Genomic DNA, 20,944 nt, shown 5'->3' with positions numbered 1-20,944 from the left:
TGCTACATAAAAAATATTATATAAATAATTTTATTTAACTTGCTCACTAAGAATATTTGCAATACATTTATTTATTTAATGTCAAAAATGAACAGTCGGCAGGAAAAGAACATTTTTAAAATTATGAAAATATTTAAAATAACTATATGTATGCATATAAATATTGAAACAAAAGAAACCTACATTTTTTCGGAGTATTACTGAATGTATGTACATATGTTTATATGCCAGTACCTGGCATCAAATCTAATTGCTTCACACTTGCCACAACAGAAGCCAAGACCATTCATAACTTATTTTATTAGCTTAGTTCGCATAAAGTACACAAATTTATACCTGTTTGTGGTTATAACCCAAAGCACTTTGCATTGCAACTCATTCATAAAACATGATCTGCCATTCAGTAAAGTGTAACATGTTGTTGTTGCTGCTGCTGCTGCTGCTGTTGGTCTAATGTTTATTTTATAAATATTCCATGCCATGTTATACCAACAAGACAATTTGTTTATTTACATGGGGACGCAAAAAAACTCGCGACATACTTGAGACGCCAGCGCCAGTTTGTAAGCGAGTCGCATGTAAAGTGATTTGAACTAGCTAAAGTCTAGTATCTGATATCAGCCAGCTATATAGTAAAGCGTTTTATATGGAAGTTGGTATTTTTGTTGCGACTCAAAACGAATCCTTTGTGGTCGTCGGCTGTGCCTATAAAAACATTGTGCGCTTGGCAAATCCTTGCGAAAAAGCGTTTTTAATTTCGCATAAATTTAAAATAAATAAAAACCGCTGGCAAGCAAACAATTTTTAGCAAAAAATTTATTGTTTATTTTAACGCAAAGCAAAATGTTCGGGTTTGCTATTTTACTTTTTATTTTGTGGCAAAAATAAAAATGTTCAAATCATTTTATTTATTTATTTATGCAGGCTGGTGCGGCAGTGCATCTTCGATTTGGTTTTTCGGTTTTCCACACAGTATGTCAATGTGTGTGTGTGTGTGTGTGTAGAGAGCCTGGACACAGGCTGATGCTGCTGCTGAGTCCGATTGTTGTCCTGTTCGTGTGTTTACTTGACGCACAAATCCTCTTACGACGGCTCGGCCTCAGCTCTTCGATTCGCAACGGAACGAAAAGGACAATTGCATGTTTTGATTGCCGCCTGCAATTGTCCTGCCACTGATGCTGCTGCTGCTGCTGTTGCAGCTCCTACTGGCTGTGTGTCCTGTGTGTGCTGGCAGCGCACTTGTGACAATATTTTCATAATTTTTGCATCTTTTTTCTCTCTGCTGCCTTTTGCCGTTGTCATCGGCCGCGTTGCGCATCGCCAACGGTAGGTGCGTGTGTAAACATTAACTTTTCAAGAAGATTTAATCCCGATTATCCTTTGACTGTAAAATTTTTCACTCAAAAGTTACCTCGTCTATAGCTTCGCCAGTGTTTGTCTTTCGGTTTTTGCCAAGACTGTCTCTCTGCCTTCCCCTTGTCCGAGCTGTCGCCTTTGCCTAGTCGCTGACGATAATGATCAATGGCGACGACTTCTTGATGCGATTGCTGCTGCCTTTTCCCTGCACCACACAATGGCCGTTGGTCAGTAAGCTGCGGTCAGCTTGGGTGCCTTGCTTTGGCTTTGCCACTGTGTTCGTTCCTGACTCTGAATGGGATTTTAATTTGTTCATAAAGGTGAGACAATTAACTGAATAATTGGATTGTTGATCTTTGGGACAATGTGTTGGGCATGTGCCTGAAATTAGAGGAATCGATTTTCATAGTTCGACATTACACTGCTTATCCTTTGAGCTGGTTAGCTCAACAATTGCGCTTGTTACATTGCCTTTGAAATTAGACTTAAATGTATATACAAATTGATATATATATATATATATGGATATGCAGAACAAAGGCTCTATATTAACGCAAAAGGAATTTGTATTAGAGACTTTAAAGTCTTAATTATTGCTTGACTTAACTTAAAGTTAACACGTTTTTTTGCATAAATTGATTGCAAGCAATGAAAAATTTAAGATTTTAAAAGAACTTTTAACAAATACTTTAATTTTAGCTTAAAATAATTGCTGCTGTTGAACTTGTTGTACAAATTACAAATACAAAAGCGTCATAACACTTTCAAAAGACTTGAGTTACAAACCGTTTGTTAATTTGAATGTCCGTTAAATTTTAAATTTGTTCCATAACATTTTCGTTTACAGCAACAGTGGCATAAAATTGTCGTTAACATTAACAGGAGCATAACATTTCTGTTCACATACAGCTGGAGCGCAGCCAACTTCACGTGACGCAAAATTGAGAGCCATGTATGGTTGGCTACACATTTCAATTTCATTAAGTTGGCAATAACTCAACTCGGCGCGGTAAATTTAAATATAAAAGTAGACAGTCAAGAGTGACATACAAATATGAGTGCTTAATAGTCTTCCTTATTCTACGTTTGCCGAATCAAAAGCATTTCGACCAATGCAATATAATACATTGCTTAATATTCAAAACATTGCAAATGTATATTTAAAAATGTATTAATCATATTTTGTTGTAGATATTCGAGTACTGTCTAATTAAATGATATTTATTTAATAAGAATTCATTTGTTTACAAACTAAGCAACTAAACGTGTCTGCAACTACTTAAGAGCTAATGCTAAAATTGATTATCCTTTGAGGTAATAATGCCAAATACAATTAAATTAATATACATATTTAATTTGAATATTTTATGGTCTCATAGTAGCCTCCGTTCACCGTGGGAGGCGGAGTAATGGGCGGCAGGTAGACCGGTTTCAGATCAATGGGCGAACGATCCATGACATGATTGCCAGCTTGGGACTGCGATGGCGGCGGCGTCATTGAGGGCAAGGCGTGCAGTTGTTGCAACGACATGGAGCGCAGACCTGCAACAAGAAAAACCTCGATTAAAATCCAATTTTTTTTTTGCTTTTATGAGCAGGCGTTAAATCTCACACACTGCCGCAACTAACAACAACAACAGCAACAAAGTCGACAACAACAGCAGCAGCAATAAAAACGCATGTGTTGCTAGGCGGCGGTAATATGAACTGAACAGACTGCGAGCTGCGATATTTGTATGTTCGGGTCTGATTGACGCGAACACCCAAAGCGCTTGAGAGCGAGTGGGAGCCACTTACCGTTATCCAAGCCGCTGCCACTTGTTGCATAGGAGTAACCAGCAGCCACGAGACTGGCGGCTGGCGCATAATCACTTTGAAGCGCCGACACTGACGCGCCCGTGCCCGCTGCTGTTGCCATGCCCAGAGCCGAGTGCGCCAACGGCGGAGTGGGTGAGCTGCCATTCAGATTATTGCCCACCGCCGACAGGCTGGAGATGTTTGAGTACTGCGGCAATCCACCCACACCAATGACATTGGCCCCACTGTGCGCCGCATGCACGTTCCACGCATCGCTAAAGCCTTGAGCTGAGGACACACTAACGCCGTTTGGAGCAGCATAGTCATAGCTAGCGTAGCTGGGTGTGGCATAAAAGTTGGCATTATCCTGCAGGACACATTGAAGTTTAATTATTGTTTATCAGATTTGCTGCTGAGGCGACTTACCATGCCCGCATCGCCATAGCTGCCGCTGTAGAAGCCATTGGGATTGACGGCATATGTCTTGACCTTGATTTTGGAGCGATAGCCACGTGGGCGTCGACGCAGACTGCCCTCATCCTCGAATAAGTGCGCCGAGTTCTCATCTATTGTCCAGTAGTTGCCCTTGCCGGGCTTGCCCACGCCCATGCCCTTGGGCAGCTTCTTGAAGCACTCGTTGAGACTCAGATTATGGCGCACCGAGTTCTTCCAGCCCATATAATCGCCGCGGAAGAACTCGTAGCTGCAAAAGCACAGACAACAAGAAGAAAACACAAATTTTTATTTATTTGCTTGCGCACAGTCGAAACTCAATTAAAAATTTTCAAAGGGTTCGCTCGACAACAAACAAAGCTCAGCACAAAACCAATGAAGGCGTCTCTCACGCATGCCACCAACTCAAGTGATTCTCAAGTCCCAGTCCCCGTTGTGTCGGCAATAAAGTGCCAAGCGCTGAAATATGAGCAAATCACAATCAAAAGGATGCGCCAAGCCGCATTTATGTTTTTTTTTATTTCGGACAGCTGCCTCATATTATGTTGACCAAATCAAATTGGACGCAAGTAAATAAACTACAAGCGACAAATGACAAACGACACGAGCAAAAGCTGCCCGCTCCCCCCACTCCAGCACTCAACAAATGGCTAATTGTGCGGTGCCAGCAAGAGATGCGGTGTCGATATCACCTACGGCACCTTTTCCCCAAGCAGCTCGAACAAGATATTTGAGCTGATTTGGGGAATGCTGAATACGATAAGCGCTTAGAGCCCATGGGGGGCGTCTTATATAGCATTACCTGCTAGTCTAGACTTACGATCGCTTAGCAGATCTTATGGAAGTCGAAAGCTAAAGCTTAGTTCATATGGGAATCTGATTGAAATGAGTTTTAAAATCAATTTTATCTACTGCTTAGCAGTCTAGTTAGATTTCTCTCAAGAGCTGTATCAATATTATTTTGTTTCGTAGTTTTTCAGATTTGCTCATTCAAAATATGTTATCGCCTTGGCTCAATTCCCCCTTTTGCTACGCCCATGCAAATGCTAGCTGATATTATATAAACGCTTGAAGGCAGCAAAATCATTGAACCCTGTATGCAATTTAATCCAATGCAATGGCGTTGGCTTTCACCAACACATGTACACTATATATATATGTATATATAGCTATATCCGCACCCACCTCTTTTGCAGATAAGCATAAATTTCGCTTAGCGTCAGCTTGCCCGTGGAGGACTCTTTGATGGCGTGTCCAATCATATTGATGTAGCTTAGCGCTGGCTTTTCAGGCCGACGAGTGCCCGACTTTTTGGCTATATCCGGCGTGTGATTGTCCTGATTGGCTGACTTGGAGGACTGCTGCATGCTGGGACTCTGTTGCGCCGCTGTGGATGTTGAATCGGAGCCGTTTAGCGATTTAGCTGGCGAGGAACTGGCGCTGGAGTAGTTCATCACGGGCATGCCATGTGCATGTGAGATCACCTGACTGGGTGAGCTGGACATGCGCGGCATATAAGCGCTGCTGGAGGGAGAATGTTGCTGCTGTTGCTGCTGCTGCTGTTGATGCTGCGATTGCTGAGCGTGTGATTGCTGCTGCTGCTGCTGCTGCTCCGCCTCGTGCATGGCCAGCTGATATTCATTGGCGCTGAGTATGGTGTTGTTGGAGCAGTATCTAATGGTGGACGCATGATGATTCATGGGCTGCAGCTGCAGCGGCTTCACAGCCGAAGAGCTTACATATTGCAGCTCCTGCTCTGTGGGCGTCTTGGAGCTCGAATTGGGCGACGCCGAGCCCGCTGAGTGGGCGCTCATGAGCACGCCATATGGCGGTATGGGACTGGAGGAAGCCGGCGGCGTGCTTATGCTATGCAGGGCACTCAGTCCGTAGTGCTGAGGTGTGCTGCTGGGATTGCCTGCGGCATCCAGCGCTGTGGTGTAGTACTTGCGTTCCATGTAGTTTATGTTGGGCTTCTCATCCGCCAGCTCTGTGGGTGAGTCGCCACCCATGGGCTGGTAATTGCTCGCAGGCAAGAAGTTGCCACTGCGATACAAATGCGTGTGGTGCGCATGTAGTTGTGGATCCGCATGCGTGTGTGTGTGCTGTGGTGCCAAATGATGATGCGAATGATGATGATGATAGTGCGTGGCGGGCAGAAAACCGCCAAGCTGCTCCATGCTGCGACTATTCAAATCGGACACCACTTCCTCACTCTTGATCATTTTGCACTTTTATTCAAAAATAATTCTTGCCAATTAATTTCCAATGCGTATTTAGAGCGACTAAAAATTATGCGCAACGTTTCAACGGCGAACCGCGCTGCTTGGCTATTCACGCGTAACTAACAACTGCTCGCGATCAGCCCACATCTCGACGCTCTAGTTCTGCTGCACAAAGAGCAGCGACGCGCTCATCTCCACTTGAGTAGTTGTGTTTCTTTTTTTAGTCTCGCCTACGCTCGCGCTCGCGCTCTCTCATTCTCTCGCTCGATCCATCTGCTTCCAATTGGCTCATGTGGCGTGCTCTGCGTTTTGCTTGCCGTTGTTCCAGGTAATGTGGAGACGTATGACATTGGTCCACAATATATGAGTGTGTGTGTGTGTGTTTGGTATGCAAAATATCTAGGAATCAGCGCATGGCAAGCAACAATGGAAATGGAAATGAACAAAAACTTATAATTTATATTGTGAACACAGCAAGACATACATATGTTTATTATTCAAAGTATTGCCCACTTATTAAGCGAAACAAAGCCATTAATAATAATTGACTAGCCCACAGAATTTTTAAGCCATATCTCACATACACTGCCAAGGGCGAGCCATTTATAGGCCAGATTTCATACCTGAATTGCGAACAGTAGTAGTAAGTAAAAATTAATTTGATGCTTAGTTAACTTTAAATAAAGTATAAAATTGATTTTTCACCATCGACTACTCATAATCGAAATTGAATAAATAAATAATTCAATAAATCCAAAACATTTATTATTGTAAGCTCTTAGTTTATTTAAGATTTATATGTGCTTCATAAGCTAAAAAACACGTAATAAAAATAAATATCAATCATTCTGGATACGAATGTTAACAAAATCCTACCAGTATATTCAGTATATTTTTTTATAAGACACAATAGATTATTAACAGTATTCAATAAAATCTAATTCACAATATGTACATAGGCTTTATATAGAACCTATTTGGTTGCAGTCCAGGTCATCCTTAGTCATCCTTTTGCTACTGGCACAAATATTCCCAGCATTGAAAACTGTCACCCCCGCAGCGCAGCTTGTCCAATCAACAGTTAATAAATAGTCATTGAGCACTGAAAAACAAAACGAAAAAAAAAAGAAACCCAAAAAAATTAATGCGAATGTATTTAGCATTTAGCGTTTGAGTTCGAGAGAAAAGGAAACTGTCGGCGGCATACGAAACGAGCTGTTAATTGATTTAGTTTTGGGGCCTGGTACCGCCCGCCTACTGCCTACGGCTGCTTACGCTCAGGTCTCTGCTGATAGAGAGCGACGCTCTGAGTGCCGCCATTGCTGTCAACAGCTGCGTCGTCGACTCGTGAGTCGCGACCGTGACGCTCTCCACGCTCAGTCAAACGCATCTCTTGCTCTGGCTGTGCCAAGAGATCGCTGAACGTTTCAATTCCCCCATCACACACACACACACACACACACACGCGCGCACATACATATATAGAGAGACATACGCGCACACGGAGGCGGAGTTTTGTTTACATTTAACGAATTCTATTTGTCGAAGGCGTCAGGCACAATTGGCGCTGCTGCTGCTGCTGGGCAACAACAATTTGGCTGCGGTCTGAAAGATATTTTAATTTCATTTTTGCACAAATATATCACAGGCAGACAATTTTACGTAGCACTCGCCATTTTCCTAGAATTTCTTATGGAACCCAACCGACAACAACAACAACAACAAAATCCCCCAATTTTCCAGCATAGCATTTAAAGTCAATTTTTGTGTTTTCGGGTTGCCATGAATATATAGCGCTCTATATGTATACATAGGTATAGCCCCCGTTGGCAATAAATTAATTTTACGTTTGCTTATTATTATTTTGGATTGGATTTTTTCGTATTGTTTTGCATTTTTCAATTTATGGCGAGTGCGGATTATATTAAACAGGAGGCAACGCCCACTCAACTGAGCAAATGCACTTCAATTCAACGTGGCCTGAAATCAATGTCAATTGGCCGTGAGCATTGACTAAGTGCCCACCAGACAAAGAGGAACTTATTAAAATGTTCGTAGTCCGGATGTGCAGCAGGTCAATTATCTTAAATAATGTTGAGGGGTCTAAGTTATTTAACTTACCTTTGCTTTGCTTTTAACACGCAATTAATCAAAAGTTCAATGCAAAGGAAATTGCTTAATCTCTATTAAAATCTATAAAAAAAAAACGTTTCATGAGTTGAAAATTTCATTGGAATTACGTTTGAATTTCCGCATGAGCTTTAGCAAACTCTGTGATCTCTGCCAAAAAAATTCAACATTTCTTTGGCCTGACAACGCGTCCAGTATTTATAGCCTTGCCTGTGCGTCACGCTAACTGGGTCAATAGTTCCGCCCGCCCAGCCAACCAACCAACCAACCAACCAAACTGTCTAATGTGTGTGGTCGGTCTTGGGCAATGCAATTGCCTTGCAATTGTTGTTCAACTCTTTGGCAGCAAAAGCAACAACAAGTGATTTTTTTTAGTGCACTGGGAATTCCCAAACAAAACTCGTCATAAGCGCACAGTTTTCTTTTCTCTTTCCATTTTTCAAGTTCAAATAATCATAATAAAGTTAAGCAAACAATATTGTTAGTGTTGTTGTGGTCGCTTCTTGTACGGCGTTTGTTTTGCTTTTAATTTAATGTTAATGTTATTAAATGGCCAAATTGTTTACTATTATGCAGTGATTGTAAACAAAATTATGTATACGACGCGTCGGCCGCAAGCAACAACTTGACTTGTAGTACACAATCCCATTGATTCAATGAGGCCAACCTCACGCCCTGCCCCCTCCTCATGCTCACCCATATGGCATATTGCAGGAATCTACCCGAAGAATAAGCCAAAGCACAGCCAAATGCCGGCCATGGACATCATCATTGTTTAAACTTGCTTCGTGTTTTGTAGTTTAATAAACATTAAACAATTAAACACTGCTCACACACTCTCGCATATTCTAAACACATGATTGCTCCTGTGCTCCCTTCGCTCACTCTCTCTCTCTCTCTCGAGTTGTATACAACATGTAGCCGCCAACGCATTTGTTTTTGCACACTGACCTACAACAACAGACAAAAGCAAACAATTGCATTTGCCCATCTTGAGACCCCCAAGCCCGCACGCACTCCCCTTTTCTTGTTCTTGCAGCTACAACGCTTATTAAACGGTTAATTTGCCATACAATAAATAATCAAATAGCCCCAAATATTCAAAATATTTACAATTCAATTGCCCACGAGCGAATTATGCCGTCTAGTTAACAATTTCGTTTCTTTCTGTTCTGTGCCGGACTTTTGTTTAAATATTTAGATTTAGAACTAGCTCAATGGACTGTTATAAGCAAGTTATATACATAGATATAGATCAGCAAATGTTTTGCATTGCAGCTCACGTGCTGTGGCCATTTTATATGGCTGCGACGCTTTTTGTTTAACAAAAACAAGCAATATACAAACAAATTTACGTGTTTTTTTCTCCCTCTCTCTTCTATTTTCAAACTAAAAACAAATTGTTGTTATTTTTTCCCACGGCTTTAAAAGCGGTTTATTGTAAATATTTATGAAATTTTTGTTTGATTTTTGCTTTGATTGCCGCTAGAGTGTTTTGTGTTGTTAATTAAGATGTGGACAATTAAATTGGGTTAAAAATTTTTATAATTGAAAATGAGAAAAATGTTTTAAATTTAACTTTATATAGACAGCAATGACTAATTACGATTGTTTTAATAAACAGCTAATGTCTTATTTAATTTGCTTACACCTTTATCATAATGCTTCAGCAATTGTTCCTATAGCTTTCAGATATGTATAGCAAATATATATATTAGCGCTTATATATATATATGCTATGAGTAATCATAATAGATTTGCTGAAAAATTAGCTAGAAGCAGTAGATTTGCTTAAATTTAGAAAATGTTTTATAATTTGCTAATTGCTGCTAGTTGCTTTTTGAAAATAAATATATAAAGATATCTCTCTATCGACTTGTATGAAATAGTACCCTAGAGAATTAACTAACTTTTACATTGATGCAACCATATAAAATAGACGAAATTGGCGCCACACAAATTAACCTCTAACTTGAATAGTTGCTAAAAGTTCAAGACGAACTCATTTCAAGTTTATTATTAATATAACAAGAGTAATAAACGTTGGCAACAAAGAGTTAAAGCAGCTAAGACTGCTACCTCGTTCTTATTGGGCCAAACGTGTTATAGCTAAAACCGGTTTGCTTAATGGCAGCGCTCGTAAACACCTTGCCACACGTTTACAAATTTCAAAATGGCCGCCAGCAATTTGCGCAAGATGGCCAACACGATTTGTTGTTGTTGTTTTTGCTGTTTGCTGTTGCTGTGTGTGTTTTCTAGCTGGCAGCTGCCAGTAAGTCGTACGATTTGGGTGCCATTGCCAAACTATGCAAACTATGGCATATTATAAAAGAACACACACGCACACACAGGCACACATACATTTACATATTTGAGCGCTGTGCCCCCGCGGCGCAGTTTGCTGTTGGTCTGCGCCATTCAACTGTCGAAGCTGGCGCAATAAAATCGAACAATTTATAGACTTGCGATACATTTGGGTGCGCAATAATTGCGCCAAATTGTACAGAAATTAAAAGAAATACAAAAAAAAAAAAACAAGGAAAATAAAGCGCTGAAAAAGAAACATAAAAACGAGCGAGAGCGCAATGGGTTTATTTCCATAGAAATGTCTATTCGACGCTTTCTGTGCTGATCTCAAGCACAAAAGCCGTTTGCTCGGCAAGCACTTGGCATTTGCCACTTGGCAATTGGTTGGCGTTTTTGTTTAGCTTTTAGTTTAATAGCCGGTACTTAAAAATACGTTGACTTGCTGCAGCGTTCACTGGACGTGGGGGGGGGTGGCAAGGAATGCAGCCGGAAACAGTTAAACTGCCCACAGCGTTTTTACCTTTGCAAGTAATTAACGTAACATTTTGCAATGCGAGGCTGTAGTTAAGCGTAGGCAAAAAAAAATTGCCTTTGCTGTTGCTGATGATGATGACGTGATAAAGAATCCAACTGTTCCAGCTAAATGCCCTTTACACCTACAACACTGTTCCCATCTTCCATTCCACAGCCGCTTGTGGCATCTGTTTAAACTCACTCAACGCTTATTGTCGTCATTGCGGCGAGTTGTTGCTGCTGCTGCTGTGTCTGTTGCTGTTGCTCTTGGTGTCGTTCACTTTATTGTTGGCTTTGTGCTTTTTTTGGCCTTCAACAGCAGCGCACCTGTGCTGCTTTGAAAAATGAAGAAGAAAAGAATTTCGCTGCCTAGGAGAGCAACGTGTCAAGTTAAAAACAAATTAGACAGCGCTAATCATTAACTGCCTACAGGCTGCAGTCTTGAAGATCTCAAGTGTCTGCACTGGGGCCAGCATGTAGAACATGTAAATTTGGGTTAATCGACGGCGACATCCTGACGCAGCAGCAAACAAAGATCGTCTAATTACTACGGCCGTAAATCGAGGCGCTGACAAATATTTTGACATTGGCGACGCTGCCACAACGACGACGCTTGTGGTTCCAGCTACACTTGTGGACAGATCGACTTGGGTTTTGGGCTCAAGCATAGCTAATTGTGTGGCCGACACTTGAGTTGCGTTTCGGTAGCGTTGAAATTCAACACCACAAAAATTATAAAAAAGAAAAACCCAAGAAAATGTAGCACAACAATTTGAATGTAAATTTTTACATAAACTTAGTAGCAGTTGCTAATACTTCATGAAAAACGAACAGTTATATACAAAATTTGTTTCCCATTCGGTTGCAGAAATTTGTAGTTACATATAGTTTTGAATAAGTTAATAAAAATGAATCGTTTAATGAATATAACACTGCTTAAAATAGGCGATATGCCTTTGAGCCGCATGGCATACAGCAAAAAGGACGATCCTTGCAAAAAGGAAGACCCATGTGCCAAAAAGGAGGACCCATGCAAAAAGGAGGATCCCTGCGAAAAGAAGGACGATGCTTCCAAGAAGAAGGGGGACGGTGGTGTCTGTGGTCGAAAGCGTATGTAAAACAAGTATGAATTGTTGAGCTGTTGAAACTTTTGTAACTTTCTTATAGAGGAACCCTCTGGTCCGAAATGCAAAGACGGCAAGCCAGGGGGCAAAAAGTAAGCTGACCAAATGGCGCCTGTGGCAGCTCTAAGCATTCCACATACAGCGCCTAATGACCCAACAAATTGCCATATTGTTGCTGCTGCGAGTGCAGTGGCGAGAGCGGGCAAGGGGCAAAGATGAATCAGCGCTTATTTTACAGCTGCCTGAGCAAACAGAGATCATAAAACCGAAAACGCACAGACATTATAAAGTCATAAAGCAACAAGTAAAATGGGCAACAAAAAAGATATATAGCGACTAAAGGAAAAAAACAGCGTGATAAAAGTCGGCATACGCTATCTTGTGAATTTCCATGGACAATTTTATGGCTGGCCCCATACTAGCCCCTTGGCATCTGGTACTGCTGCTGCTACTACTTGTAGTAATATATTCTCAAACTTTTCGATTGGAAATAAGTGCAAATTACCGGAAAATATATACATATAGTACTAGAGACCTTTTTGAAAATTATTAATGTATTTATTTCGTGGAAAAACTGCAAGCTATCTGCTGGCAGGTGCTTAAGAGCAGTCATGACAAATAGAAGAGTATATATGGCATATACTATTTGTATCTATTGTTTCCAGAGGAATTCATAAATTTCACACCCCCTTACAGTAGCAGCCGCTGTTGCTTTTGGTTTTTATGGCAATTCAATTGCACTGGCACTGACTTTCGTTTCCTGCTGCTGCTGCCCAAGTATTAAACTCAATTCCGTTCCCCGTATCTTACGTATCCGTACAGGTTGCAACCGTATGGCTTTGCATATGTAAACAAATCCGTGCTCTAGACTATGTGCCCAAAGTCTCAATAGTCTTGGGGAAATACTTGTTTCATCTTGCTGCTACCCATCGATTGGGTATTTTGGGTAATTATTACTTGCTTCAACGTAAACAAAACTCAAATGCTAATTTTAACATTTTCTTTTTACGTATTTTACATTGCGCTGCCCTCAATTAGCTGCCAGCATTACTAAAGAAATTTATTTTAGTATAAGCATAGCCAAGCAAGGTAGGTTAGTTACTCCATCTCCATCTCCATCGCCGTCTCGGACTGAACTCAACAGCTTCCATTTATTTTTGGTACTTGTCGGCGGATTGACTTTTTCGACGGCTTTTGATAAGTGCCGAAAATCAATCAATAGTGCATTCATCATTTGAGTCTGGGCGCAACTGCAACATTTCTCACTCCCACTCCCCACCCAGTAGGAGAAACTATACCCAAACGCTTGTCTGTTTAGCCTTTCAACGAGACGCAAAGTTTTCGTTTGTCGAAAATGAAAATTTACCGAATTATCGACGAAATTAATCTTAATCTTGAGTTTGCCCAGGCCAACTGGCAACACATGTGCTAAACGGCCTACGATCTATGCGTATGTATGTGTGTGGGTGTATATGTGTGTGTGTGTGCCTAAGTATATCTATTTCAAGGCCTTGCCATCCTTTAATTGTTGTTGCTGCTGCTGCTGCTGCCATTGTTGTTGTTTGCTTTAGTTTTTGTTTTTTTGTGCGCGCGCCGATTGAAGTTTGGCCGACGTCGACGTTCGTCAAATTTGTTGGCATCAGCAAACGATTTGAATTCAACTACAACAGCAGCAGCAACAAGCTGAGCAGCAACAACAATGTGAGCAGGAACAGTGACAGCAATGATGATGCATGCGCTTTGCCTTCAAGCAACCTTCGTCTCCGTCTGCGTCTCTCTGGTGGCCAATTGGACCACCCAAAGCGTTGAGCGTCCGCGCCACACACGCCCCTCAACCCGTTCTCCCCTCTCTAACCGCATAAATCCATATTTCTCTAGCTGCTGCTGCGGCTGGCGTCGCCAGCCTTTGCTGTTTTACTTTTTACGATAAATTACAACACGAATGCAGCGCACTGCAGCCAATGCTGCTATCATTCATTCATGAGGGCCCTACACTCCGCCCCATCCCTTGATCTGACTTTGCTGCTGTAAACATATGTAAATCATGACCCGTTGATGGCCTCCACGTAGTGGGAATCGGACTGCAGGCATTACACATGTACTATGCTAAGCTGTAGAAAGCTTTAATTTTTAATTTTAAGATGCAACTGCAACCATTTGGCATCCCTTAATTCAAATTCATAATGTCCCAATGCAAATAGAATTATTTATGCATGTCTGCCCGGCCCTGAGAACTTTTTCGGCTTGTGCGCATACTGGGCCTAACACTGTGCCGCCGTGCACTTCCCAACCGCACACATTTTTGTGAGCTGCGTTTGTTTATACTTAAAAATAATATCAATAAACAAAACGCATGGCAAAGGGCAAGATTTTGATATTGATGCCCGTACATGCTATAAATGGTTGCAAGCAGGCTTTTTGTCATGCAAAATATGCGCCTAAAATTAGAATGTTCCCCATGGTGCTGAGCATTAGCCGTTACAAATTCTTAAATATCTATTTTGAATTTAAACTAAATTTACACATCTGGCAGCACTGCTGTGCTCGCGCGTAATCTATCGAGCAACAGATATTGCGTTCTCTAGCTGCGCGATTTCATTGTGGATAGTATGTGCGATCGCTAATGATATGTTTTGCAACGCTGGCGCAATATGAAAACTACTGGATGATATGTGCAATTATTGAGTCGAACATCGGATCTCTCGCTCGCGCGAACTCTTGCTGCATTGGCGCGATCGTTTTGCAACACTTTCATTCAAGATCGAAAAGTAAAAAGTGATTCACGGTTGCGCGTCGGCAGATCAATTTAAGTAAAATACAAAAGTAATTTGCATGGCCGCTAGAGACGGCGTTAGAGTGTTTAAACAAATTAGTTAATAATACTGCCGCGAGTGTTTTTAAAGAAACAAAAAAAACAACGGCTCCGGTGCGTCTGCGTCGCATAAACTACAAGCAACGCGTGTGAATGTGTGTGTGCACATGCGCCTGTGTATGTGTGTGTGAAAGGAGAAGGAGAAACGAAATAAAAAAGTGTACAGACGACGCGCAGACGCAACAATCTTTGGATAATTAAAAAAGGCAACGAAAAACGCGAGTGAACATTAATCAATTGTTGGCGAAAATTTCGCCAGAGCCATCAAAAAAGTTGGTTAACAAGTTAAGGAAGTAATAACAACAACAGCAACAACAACAACAACAAAATGGGTTGTGCAGTGAGTACAGCACGAGATAAAGAAGCCATCGAGCGTTCCAAAAACATTGATCGGGCGCTGCGGGCGGAGGGCGAAAGAGCCGCTTCAGAGGTTAAACTGCTGCTTTTGGGTGAGTCTCCAGAACACTCTGCCTCTCTTTCTTTCTTTTCATTACACACTTACTTACTCTTTCTTGCTATTAGCACATTACATTGCAAATGCTTTAACATTTTTCGGTGCATTTCATTTGTGACGCCATGTGCTGAAAATGCCATGGACAATGGCCCAATTTTTCAAGTGGGGTGGGTTTTTTTTGTTGCCTCTATCAGAGCAATAACTGTTGTTCGCATTTGTATGCTTGAAGTACAATCGCATACGTTTTTTAGTTTTCGATTTGATTGGCATTTGGTTTATGAGTTAACAATATTACAACGTTGCTGCATTCATCTGTTTTGGTCTTGCGGTCTGCACATTATGCAATTGCGATAAGAAATTGAAATTGAAACGTAAATTGAAACCAAATGTCGGCAGCGCAGCGACGGCTCCAGCATGTTGGGCGCCAGCAACATTAATTCTTTTGCGGCTCTTTTTTTACTGTACATGTGTAAAATGCAATGCTAGCATGCATGTATGTGTGTGTTGAACACTTGTTGTGTTGTGGTGTGTGGTGTGGTGTGAGAAAAGCGCATTGAAGCGTGGAGACGCCAGAGCCAGCGTACATATGTATGTATCAACTTTGACCTCTTGGCGCTGCTGCAGTGAAATTGAACACCGCATTGCACTGCGTTTTGGCCTTTTGCAATTTAATTTCTATGCACACATACACACATATGCATGTAAAATGCGAACGTTGTTTTTCATTCATTGCCATTGAAAGTTGAAAACAATGCAACGACTTTTCCAACTTTTAACTACAATCAACAACAACAACAATAACAAAATTGCTGCCGACTGCTTTTGCTAATGAAGCGCTGCTTTTGCTATGACTCAAGCGGGCGCAACGTTGATTGTTGACTCAAGCGCTTGCCCTGGCGCAGGGTGAGGCAAAGTGTGAGTACTTGCCACACAGCAGGCAATTGCATGCAGCTCGAAATTTCTACTACATTTCCCTCTGCGCTTGTTTGTGTGTTTATATTAATCTTTCAATTTTGAAAACTAAATATTTGTGTACCCAGAATTTATTGCATATAGAGTATATATTAATGGCAAACATTCCAATGAAATGCGTTGGCCCGAGCAGCAGCGGCGCGTGCAAGCAATCAAAAGTTTTTTGCGCAGTGTACTAGGAAAACACCTTGCCGCATAATTGTTGTTTTTAGCGTGTGTCTGTCTATTTGTATTTGTTTTCATTACTAGCTGAATAGCTGTTATTGTTGCTGCTGCAGATGTTGCGTCTGCGCTCTTTAAACAGACTACATGCATTCACGCGCGTGCTCTCCCCCCTCTCTCCCATGCGCATGCTGGGGCTGTCTAAGCTGGCATAATTGGTTGGGTCCAGCAGCAGCAGCAACAGCTTGTTGCACTAGTTGTTGTTGCTGTTGTTGTTGCTACACTGACATTTAAAGTGGGGTGAACGATATTAGCGCAAATAAATGGACCCCAACATCAAATGCAGCTGTGTGTACACACAACGACACCAACGATGTATTCAAGTACGTGTGTGTGTGTGTTTGTTTGCGGTTTAAGCGTCAGCAACTTTGTATGTTTTCTTCTTTATTGTGTAAATTTAATAAAAATTTTTGCTATTGTTGCCTGTCTGACCAATGCGCCCTCTTTGGGGTGCCCCTTCAACTAAATTACGCCACTTAATTTATCGCCTACAACAGCAAACAGCGCTCAACACTCTCTCCCTTTCGCACTCACACTCTCTCTTTAGTACATAACACTACCTTTTTATTTTTGAGAGTACTCTATTGAAACTTTCCGAGCCATGTCATTATTATTTTTTAAAATATTTGCAAGAGATTCATTCACTCGCATTTCACTCTAGAGACATGTCTGGCTGGCTGGCTGGCAGCTTGATCGCCACAAATGGCGGCATGAGTAAGCTTCTCACCATACATATGAAACTGTAAAAAGTTTTAAATTTAATACAAACAAACGAAACACATGATTCGTTACACACACACACACACGAACATACACCAACACTCATACAAACAAAAGTAGAACCCCGCCTGAAATCCAACACGAATTGTCAACACTCAAACAACTTAATCAACAATTTTTAAGAATTTATATACATATATATATAATGTACTTTATGTAGTTGTTGTCGCTGGGCCATAATTCACTCGTTGCCTTATCAAAATTATCAATACATGACCTTAGCTCTGCTTTTCACCAACAAAAATTATTGGCAGCCGTCGTTGTTTTGATTTATTTCAAACATAAGTTTAATGCTTAAAGCTAGCTTAAAAGTGAAATGTTTAAACCACTTAGGCAGCGCATTTTTGTTTTTGTTTTCTTACGCGCAGTTAAAATTATTATCTAAAAAGAAAAGTCAGCTGGCGCCAGAGTAAAAGTAATTGTCGATTACTCATGCGCTTTGTTTTTGTATACTTTAAAGTATTTGCTTTTAATCATCAGCAATTTTTAGTTCTCAGTTTTAAGCATAACTGTTGAGCAGCGGACACGCCCACAAACAAATGCGCCCTAGGCCTAACCTAACTGTATGTATGTGTGTGTGTGCGCAAATTAATGTTAATCTGCGCCTCTCTTTGTGCCCTCACCGCCATTTGTTTTGGATTCTTTGCGCTCTCGCACAGTTCTCGCTTATTGCCTATTATGGCAGAGTTAACGGTGCATTTATTCAATAAATTTTATCTATGTACATGCTGTTGCTGTTGTTGTTGCTATTTATTAAATTGACCTTTTTCTTGTTACAAATCTTGTTTTGTATCATGTTGCTTTAGCTTTGCTATTCGCTTTTGAACATTTCCCAAGATTGGCTGACGGACTGTTTCTTTCTTGCCATAAATTAAGGCTAACAACATAATCTGTTTATGGCCAAATTAGCGCGTATTGTTGTGCATTGAAAATAGATTTTTGCCACTTGCTGAAAATATAGAAAAGGGGGAGGGGAGTCAGCTGTTGCAGTACCTAGAGCTGAAAAAGTGAAAGTACCGCTAGCAATTACCCAACCAACATTATATGTCTGTCTTGCATCTCTCGGTGTCTTGGGAATGGACCCAAGCGCACAAGAGCCAACCAACAACATAAACAGCAACAACAACAGATAAATGCAAAAAGAAATAAAATAAAAAAAAAATGTTGGCTTAATGTGCCATTGTTGCAATACTCAACAACATATATTCGTTTGATGGCTTAAATAAACTTAGACCGGTAGCTCGCAAGATATAAACAATAATTTTTGTTCATATACGTATTTAATTTTTGTTGTTGCTTTGCTTTGCTTTTGGCAATTGCTGTTGGCCAAACGGGAAACTTGAAAACACGTAACATAACTTTTAATCTATTGAACGAGATATATTACTTAGTTATAACGACTTTTTGTTGTGTGTGTGTGTGTGTGGTCTGCTCACTTTTTATTCAACTCAATTATGTGTTTAAAATTTTATATATTTTGATTTGCTGATAACTTTTTTTTAGTTCAACGAACTCTCAAAAGCAACTAAAACTTTATGTTCTTTGTAAGCTATATAGGCCAGTTCATATGCACTTAGTTACAAAAGTGTTACTTAGATATTCATATATGTATCTGATATGCACGACCAACGCAATTGAGCGTCAACTGCGAGCTTTTTGGCCTCTTGAACCCGAAGACAATTGAACAATTTGTAGCCAGCATTCATTCATTTACTTGTTCATTCATAAAAACTCGCTAGCAAACGCCGAGCGCCTCATTTTCTTGCCCCTTCTCTCGCTCAATTCATTCACAAAAGCATTTTACGCACATTACACCAACAACACAACAAATTTCATGCCAAATTCAGTTAGAGAATTCAATTGTTTTGCTAATAATTAGTTTTTTATTTGCTTATGCCTTGCAGGCGCCGGAGAATCTGGCAAGTCAACAATTGTCAAACAGATGAAGATCATACACGAGACGGGCTATTCACAGGAGGAGTGCGAGGAATACAGACGCGTTGTGTTTAGCAACACTGTACAGAGTCTGATGGTGATCATACGTGCCATGGGCAGGCTAAAGATCGAGTTTGCGGATCCCAGCAAAACGGAAATCGCACGTCAGTTCTTCACACATGCCTCGGCAGCAGATGAGGGCATTTTATTGCCCGAAATTGTGTTGCTGATGAAGAAACTGTGGGCGGACGCTGGTGTGCAGCAATCGTTTTCACGTTCACGCGAATATCAGTTAAACGACTCGGCTGGCTACTATTTGAACTCGTTGGATCGCATAGCGCAACCCAATTATATACCCACACAGCAGGATGTGCTGCGCACACGTGTCAAGACCACGGGCATTATTGAGACGCATTTCTCTTGCAAACAGTTGCACTTTAAGTGAGTTTTATTTGCTACTGCAATAATTATTATTGCTATTAAATTCTTTTGCGCCTGCAGGTTGTTTGATGTGGGTGGTCAGCGTTCGGAGCGCAAGAAGTGGATACATTGCTTTGAGGGAGTCACAGCCATCATCTTTTGTGTAGCATTGTCGGGTAAGTGTCAAAAGCAATTTAAATATGCAATAAATTATCAAACTATATGTATTTTGCAGGCTACGATTTGGTTTTGGCAGAGGATGAGGAAATGAATCGCATGATTGAATCACTAAAGTTATTCGATTCCATTTGCAATTCAAAATGGTTTGTGGAAACCTCCATCATACTCTTCTTGAACAAAAAGGATTTGTTCGAAGAGAAAATCAAGCGATCTCCCCTTACGATATGCTTCCCCGAATACACTGGTAAGTTTCCAAACTATCCACAAGTCATGTACGCTATTAATTACTTTTATTTCTGCAACAGGTTCAAATACCTTTGAGGAGGCTGCCAACTATATACGCATGAAGTTTGAAAATCTCAACAAACGAAAAGATCAAAAGGAAATCTACACGCATCTTACCTGCGCCACAGACACAAATAATGTCAAATTTGTATTTGATGCAGTCACCGATGTCATTATTAAGAACAATCTGAAGCAAATTGGACTGTTCTAAGCACAGCTGTAGTGCATCTTAGTATTAAAATAAAAACGGAAAAATGCGCAAAAACATTTCCATTACATTATAATTAACTAACCATAATTAACGTACGGGCATATACATACTATGTTCTATATAAATACGTAAACTTGTATACTTGTGTGTATATGTAGAATTTTTTTAAATGCCTTACATGCACTTGCGATATGTAAACCGATTTTTGTTGCCAGTAGTCGCGGAACAAATAATTTAACGCAATAAGTAAACAGTTTTTAAAATTTGTCTAAGCTTAAACTAATTAAGTTTAAAAGAGAAAAGTGTAAAGTAGGCGCCAGCTAGTTTGGCAAAGACTGTTGACCAAGAATTTGTAAACTGCATAATTTTTGACCAATTGGCTTTGCTTTAAGTTTAGTTTATATATGTGAACAGTTTGCACTGCGCAAAACAGAAAACTTTGAGTTTATTCTTAGCCTTTTGCGCAGTGCATTCTGAGCACGTTTTGCAACACTGCGACGTCGCCGCGCAAATTTTGCCAAGAGGAGCGCCACTATTTGTATGCTTATAAGCCCTCTAAATGTAACTAGCAAGCTTACTAATATTTTAGTAATAGTTTAAATGAAAACGACAATTAAAAATAAAAAATAATTATACTCAATGCACGACAGTGATCACAATTGGTATTTATCGATAGACTGATAGCCTTTTCTTTTTTGCAGGCACTAGCGT

General features: G+C 40.6%; 3 protein-coding genes across 3 annotated transcripts; 2 read left to right on the top strand and 1 right to left on the bottom strand.

Moving 5' to 3' along the window:
* Positions 1-2,661: 2,661 nt before the first annotated feature.
* LOC108598968 (forkhead box protein biniou) lies at positions 2,662-5,917 on the bottom strand. The gene is made up of 4 exons (XM_017985741.1): positions 4,792-5,917; positions 3,580-3,856; positions 3,154-3,520; positions 2,662-2,898 (listed from the first exon to the last, which is right to left on the bottom strand). The coding sequence occupies exons 1-4, from the start codon at positions 5,826-5,828 to the stop codon at positions 2,708-2,710; spliced, it is 1,872 nt and encodes a 623-aa protein (XP_017841230.1). The 5' UTR covers positions 5,829-5,917; the 3' UTR covers positions 2,662-2,707.
* Positions 5,918-11,618: 5,701 nt separating this feature from the next.
* Positions 11,619-12,448, top strand: LOC108599243 (sperm-specific protein Don juan). The gene is made up of 2 exons (XM_017986040.2): positions 11,619-11,888; positions 11,946-12,448. Exons 1-2 carry the CDS (start codon positions 11,687-11,689, stop codon positions 11,996-11,998), a joined length of 255 nt encoding a protein of 84 aa, XP_017841529.1. The 5' UTR covers positions 11,619-11,686; the 3' UTR covers positions 11,999-12,448.
* Positions 12,449-14,667: 2,219 nt separating this feature from the next.
* LOC108600399 (G protein alpha i subunit) lies at positions 14,668-20,873 on the top strand. Its single transcript, XM_017987949.1, has 5 exons — positions 14,668-15,223; positions 19,107-19,578; positions 19,639-19,733; positions 19,793-19,981; positions 20,043-20,873. The coding sequence occupies exons 1-5, from the start codon at positions 15,103-15,105 to the stop codon at positions 20,231-20,233; spliced, it is 1,068 nt and encodes a 355-aa protein (XP_017843438.1). The 5' UTR covers positions 14,668-15,102; the 3' UTR covers positions 20,234-20,873.
* The last annotated feature ends 71 nt before the right edge of the window (positions 20,874-20,944 follow it).

Source organism: Drosophila busckii, chromosome 3L (assembly GCF_011750605.1).
Source record: "Drosophila busckii strain San Diego stock center, stock number 13000-0081.31 chromosome 3L, ASM1175060v1, whole genome shotgun sequence".
Classification (NCBI taxonomy): Eukaryota; Metazoa; Arthropoda; class Insecta; order Diptera; family Drosophilidae; genus Drosophila; species Drosophila busckii.
This window is presented reverse-complemented; position numbering and strand designations above follow the sequence as displayed.

Coding starts and splice junctions, on each gene's coding strand:
- LOC108598968 (XM_017985741.1), bottom strand. CDS start 5,828: ATGATCAAGAGTGAGGAAGTGGTGTCCGATTTGAATAGTCGCAGCATG. Junction 3,521..3,579: donor GCTATGGCGATGCGGGCATG/GTAAGTCGCCTC, acceptor TGTGTCCTGCAG/GATAATGCCAACTTTTATGC. Junction 2,899..3,153: donor TGGCAGCGGCTTGGATAACG/GTAAGTGGCTCC, acceptor TTCTTGTTGCAG/GTCTGCGCTCCATGTCGTTG.
- LOC108600399 (XM_017987949.1), top strand. CDS start 15,103: ATGGGTTGTGCAGTGAGTACAGCACGAGATAAAGAAGCCATCGAGCGT. Junction 15,224..19,106: donor GGTTAAACTGCTGCTTTTGG/GTGAGTCTCCAG, acceptor TATGCCTTGCAG/GCGCCGGAGAATCTGGCAAG. Junction 19,734..19,792: donor CTTTTGTGTAGCATTGTCGG/GTAAGTGTCAAA, acceptor TGTATTTTGCAG/GCTACGATTTGGTTTTGGCA.
- LOC108599243 (XM_017986040.2), top strand. CDS start 11,687: ATGAATCGTTTAATGAATATAACACTGCTTAAAATAGGCGATATGCCT. Junction 11,889..11,945: donor TGGTGTCTGTGGTCGAAAGC/GTATGTAAAACA, acceptor ACTTTCTTATAG/AGGAACCCTCTGGTCCGAAA.